At 36.6% G+C, this 5850-nt stretch overlaps 1 protein-coding gene across 1 annotated transcript in view; it reads left to right on the top strand.

The window, feature by feature from the left end:
* LOC107670524 (syntaxin-binding protein 2-like) overlaps positions 1-5850 on the top strand; it is a 14956-nt gene that overhangs the window by 3911 nt on the left and 5195 nt on the right. The window contains exons 9-13 of the mRNA XM_016463167.1: positions 1120-1250; positions 1402-1509; positions 1585-1642; positions 4373-4438; positions 4527-4607. Of these exons, the coding sequence (XP_016318653.1) occupies positions 1120-1250; positions 1402-1509; positions 1585-1642; positions 4373-4438; positions 4527-4607 (444 nt within the window). The remainder of the gene's footprint in view (positions 1-1119; positions 1251-1401; positions 1510-1584; positions 1643-4372; positions 4439-4526; positions 4608-5850) is intronic.

Genomic DNA, 5850 nt, shown 5'->3' with positions numbered 1-5850 from the left:
TGTGGAAAATAATGTGTTTTTTTAACCTTAAACCGCATAAACACATTTCATTACACCAAATACACAAAATAATGTTATTTTTAGCAACATCATATGACCCCTTTAAGATTTATAACATAATATAGTTTAAATCGCAATTTAACAACCTTGTCTGACTATGAGCCCGTTTGGTTGTAAAAAGCTAGTGACACCTGTCATTAAACCAAAAAAACAAAACCAACACACACACACACAATGGGTCTTTCTTGTCATAGGTGACATTTAATAAAGACACTGACTAATGAATTTAGTGACGATGTCAATTGACAATTCAGTGATCTATGCCGTTTGCAACAAATATACAAGAAAAAAACAGCTACATTTTAATTTTGTATTAGGAATTACAAAACCTACAAGTCTATAATTTAATGAAATACAACATCTGTTTCATGGCTGGTGAGTTAATTTTGGACCCTGACCAATGTTCCCTCTAATTTTTTTTCTTGCTGAGCAAAACTTTTCTCTTTTGGGCAGACATTTCGGCCACCTGAGCAAAAACATTCTTTGATATTGATACTTTTATTCAGCAAGAATGCATTAATGTGATCAGAAATGGCAGTAAAGACATTTATAATGTTACAAAAGTTTTTATGTCAAGTAAATGATGTTCTTTTGAACTTTCAATTAATCAGAGGATCCTGTTAAGGTTCTACAAAATTAACTTGATTTCTGAAGGATCATGTGACACTGAAGACTGGAGTAATGATGCCGAAAATTCAGCTTTGCATCACAGGAATAAATTACATTTTAAAATATATTGAAATAGAACATATTTTAAATTGCAATAATATTTCACAATTGTTTTTTTAACATCTAAATGTAGCCTTAATGAGCATGAGAGACTTCTTACAAAATCATTTTAAAAATACATACCAACCCCAAACTTTTAAACGCTGGAGTACATTAAAAAGAGAAAAATATATTGTCTCTATGTTGTAAAAGTGACAGACAAGCATATTAAGCAGATTATGTCTGACATTGAAACCCGTCTAACACACTGATACATTTCCCTGGTTTGTTTGTTCTTTAAAAAAATCCACACTTGAAGGAACTATAATTGCAATTTATCTTCCTGGGCAGGGCACGGATAAAGCTCGCTCCCAGCTGCTTATAGTGGACCGTGGATATGATCCCATCTCTCCAATCCTGCATGAGCTGACCTTTCAGGCTATGACTTACGATCTGCTAGACATCGAACAAGACATTTACAGGTGCGTGCTTGTCTGCTTTTCCAGAGATGCCTCCAGTACCCATTATAATCAAACAGAAGTGTCCATTTTACACCAGCTGTGACCAGTTCATCTTAGCAGTGGTGTATGAAATCATTACTGTTACTTATGAAATGTTGCATATTGTTGGCAGGTATCAGACGACAGGGATCGGAGAGGCTCGAGACAAGGAAGTGTTGCTGGACGAGGACGATGAGCTGTGGGTGCAGCTGCGGCACATGCACATAGCAGACGTCACCAAGTAAGAGCAGCTCAACCATCATGTCTCCCGCCTCTCTGCTGGCCTTTTGTGCTGATATCTTCTGTTCTGTTTCAGGAAGGTGACGGAGCTGCTACACACCTTCTGTGAGAGTAAGAGGATGAACACAGACAAGGTACACACACATTCTGTGTCCACTACTGATGTCACGCTGAACATCATCAGATGTGTCGGTGTCATATAGAAGTTCAGATTCGTTTGCACTGACAATTAAAAACCGAGCTATTTATGGTGGCAGCACTTCACATAATAAGGTTCCATTGGTTAAAATTAGTTAATGCATTATGTATCATAATAACTTCAAATTTCTAGAGCATTTATTAATATAGGTTAATGTTACTTTATAAATATACTGTGGTTCATTAACTCATGATTGCTTATTATATATTAACATTAATTAATTAATGTTAAAGGGGACATAACACACACAGTTTCTGCCAGTCTCATGTTAATCTTGAGTATCTATAGAGTAGCATTACATCCTTCATATTTCCGAAGAGCCTTTAGTTTTATCAGATTTATCAAAGACAGAAACAGCAGAACCGCTTCTTTCAGAAAACAGTCGCGCTCCTGGAGGCGTGCTGTGGGCGGAGCTAAAGAGTCGCGAGCACGCAAAGCTTTTGTGTAGCGATCATCTGCAAGTTGTGACATCGACATAAATAAAACGGGAACAAAAACTTTATTGACTTAAATTTTATTTAATTTGTTTATAAAACATTCATAACCGAAATGCCGGGAACAAACAAACACACTTACACAACTCCATTACCGCCCCGGAGAAACAAACTGAATCCACTGTTCCCTTAACACTGAAGCCAAATAAGGTTATCTTTCCCTCACAACCAAAAACACACTTCTTTGGTGACATTGTTGATTTCGTGGTCTAAAAACAAAATGACAAATCCTTCTTGTGCAAGTCCTGTGCAGCGCTGCTGGCGGCTTCCATAACCTGAATGAAGCACATTGATGGGCCGCTCTTGCTCTGGTTGATGTGTGCGCGCTCTTCCTGGAGAAGTGCCCATACTCGAAAAAAACTTTCCGAAAATTATACGAACCCTGAAGGATTGTATTTGGCACAGAAATACTCTGTCATACGTCCAACTCATTTTTTTTTTAAACTTTGGCCATGTTTAGCATGAGAATCCAACTCTTTAACTGTGTAAATGAGTCAGAATTAGGGCTGTGCGATTTGGGGGAAAATATCAAATTGCGATTTTTTTGACAGATATTGCGATTGCTATTTGATTTTCGATTTTAAATTTGCAAAGTCAAGCTTCAGCTCAATATTGTCAATAATGTGCAGCACAGTATGGGTATCATTACCCTGCTGAAAAAAACAATAGAAACCATCACAGAAATTCTTATAGTTTCCATTAAACCATTACAAAATTCCTTTTTGTTTTGGGCATTATTCCAATAGGAATTACTGTTGTTCTATTGGTTGCCATCTGCCAGATTACATCCCACCAAGCACGAACGGCTCATCCGTGACGCGGGATTCGCGCCGCGTGGGGCAGAGAGGAGCGAGTATGAGAAGCATTCAGACACAGGCTGTGTGTGCGCTCTTCTGAATTGGGAAACAATAAAATGTGTAAGATAACGTTCACGTACTAACAAAAACATCTAAGAATGTATCTTTTATTCTCCAGTACTGAAAACAACCGATACGGGAGCTTTTGATATGCGCTGTGACGCAGCTGTTGGAAATTACCTTTTTTGTTCGTTGTCTGTCATTTTGAAGCTTAAGTTGCATACGTTTTTCTTTAGTTTTAATTTGCCTAACTATCGATCTGAAGCAAATCGCAACGGCTCAAATCGCGATTACGATTCGATTTCGATTAATCGCACAGCCCTAGTCAGAATGCATGAAATAGCATTAGACCTCCCCTTTAATTACACATCTTGAAATTTAAGAGAGTGTGAATTGTAGTGTGAGCTGAATGTAATGTTTTCAGACACAGATGCAGGGCCGTTTCTAGGCATAGGCGACTGAAATAATAATGCAATAACTGACACTTTAAATCAATGTTTCAAGAAAAACAACAAAAAATTGAACAAAAAACAGATAAAGACAAAAAAGTAGCTTAATTGATAAAAGATTGATAATATCTAAACAAGGGATTTCGCCTAGGGCGTCAAATTGGCTAGAAACGGCCCTGCATAGATGTATGTTCATACAGTCTCTTGACAATTCGTTAGTCTTGTACGTTTTGGCGAATTGGTGGCTAATTCGGACATTTGTATGATCTCTTTCGTACATTTTTGTAGGATCGGCTCACATCCCAGTAAAGGTTGTGTTTAGGGCTGGGGTTAGGAGTGGAACTCCATGCTTGCTTTTTTCTTACACGGTTTTGCACGATTTGCATTGTACGATTTTAGATGAAATTGCCACTTTGTAAAATAATTACGTTTTTCTGTGAGATTGGGATTAACTGGTTAATGGGGTTAATTGCAATTAAATGAAAAGGATTGTAGTTTAAATTAATATTAAATGCAATTAGCTGTACCTTATTGACCCACTTAAGCAGGACTTACGTACATCTTTATACATAATAATAAATACATAATGATTTAAAATGTATTTTAAAGTAAATTTTTACATTTTACATTACATACAAAGTGTGTATTTAAGTGGCATTTTATTTCATTAATATTGTAATATCTGCAAGTTCATTTGAAGTACACTACAAGTGCAAATTCAGTTAAGCACACTTTTAACAATCAACACTTCTACAGGGCAAAAATGTTGACTTTTTATTTAAATTTTGATGAAAAACAATAAACAAATTGACTTTTTTTTCAAAAACTCTATTTTGTACCTAATTCATGCTACTTCATTCCTCAGGCCAACATCAAAGATCTGTCTCAGATGCTGAAGAAGATGCCACAGTACCAGAAAGAACTGAGCCTGGTACGACTTCTCACATAACACATCTTCATTCTTTCCTTAAAGGTTTTATCTCAAGGTGATTTAAACCTTGTGTTTGTATTCTTGACAGTACTCCACTCATCTGAACCTCGCTGATGCCTGCATGAAGAAGTTCAAGAACTCATTAGACAAGCTTTGTGAGGTGGAGCAGGTCAGTGCTTCCTGGTTTGGATTCAGACCAGATTTGATCATTTCTGAAGCATTGTATTACACAGTATTATTTCATTTTATGAATTTAATATATGTTAGTGATATGTATATTTTGTGAGGTTACATGCAACCATATGTTCTGATGATCTTTAAAACACAATTTATACTGTTTATGGGCTGATTTCAGAGTGTCTTTAACTGTCTTTCCTTATTTCTAAGCTTCTTATTGTAAATGTATGCAACAGCTTGTGTGGTGAGCTTTGACCTTGAGTTTGAGTGCTGAACTTTGACCTGAAGTAAAATAATGTACAGGAAGCTGCATAATTTTTGAAAGTACCAACAACATGGCTAGACATTGTACAGCCATCTCCCTGTTTTATGTATAGCAGATGGAGGGGTTTTACTAAGAGCATTGCTCTGGCTGTGGATGTATTATAACCAGCTGGTAATGACTGGACATGACTGTTCTTTATGTGCTGTATGTATAACACTTGGCGGTCTGCTGATGGATAATCTCAACTGCCTCCTATTGTGATGGAGTCACATGCTTATGACTTAAACTTGAATTATTTTATGTAGTTATGTAAACATCTACCTCAACATCTGCCTCTGACTAATGGCTGTGAAGTTCCAGCTTTTTAACAAAAAAATAAACAAACAAACAAATAAAATAAAAAAATTTAAATGAACTACAAACTAAAAATTTCACACAATTAATGGTTATGTTTTGGATATGTCTTAAGGGGCAGTAAAATATTACATGCATAATCTTGCTTCCTTGTTTCCTTTGAATAATTTTATTAAAGGGATAGTTAATTTGATGTTTATCTGCTTACCCCCAGGGCATCCAAGATGTAGGTGACTTTGTTTCTTCAGTAGAACACAAACTGAGATTTTTAAGTCAAACCGTTGCAGTCTGTCAGTCCTATAATGTCAGTGGATGGGAATCATGGCTTTGAGAGTAAAAAAAAAACATACACAAACAAAATTAAATCCTGCGGCTCGTGACGATACAATGATGTGAATAGACACAAAACGATCGGTCTGTGCAAGAAACTGAACAGTATCTATATCGTTTTTTACCTCTGATTTTCACAGCAATGTCTGAACTGTCCTGAGCGCCTTCGCGTCTTCTTCTTCAGCCTGCGCGTGACGCGTCTTCTTCTTCTTCTTGCTTTACGGCGGATCGCAGACTTATAAGTGCATTACCGCCACCTATCTCTCAAATGGACCATTGACACTCC

This window comes from Sinocyclocheilus anshuiensis, unplaced genomic scaffold, assembly GCF_001515605.1.
Source record: "Sinocyclocheilus anshuiensis isolate Anshui unplaced genomic scaffold, SAMN03320099.WGS_v1.1 scaffold476, whole genome shotgun sequence".
NCBI classification, from domain to species: Eukaryota; Metazoa; Chordata; class Actinopteri; order Cypriniformes; family Cyprinidae; genus Sinocyclocheilus; species Sinocyclocheilus anshuiensis.
Note: the sequence above shows the minus strand (reverse complement) of the source record. Positions and strands in the feature narration are given on the sequence as shown.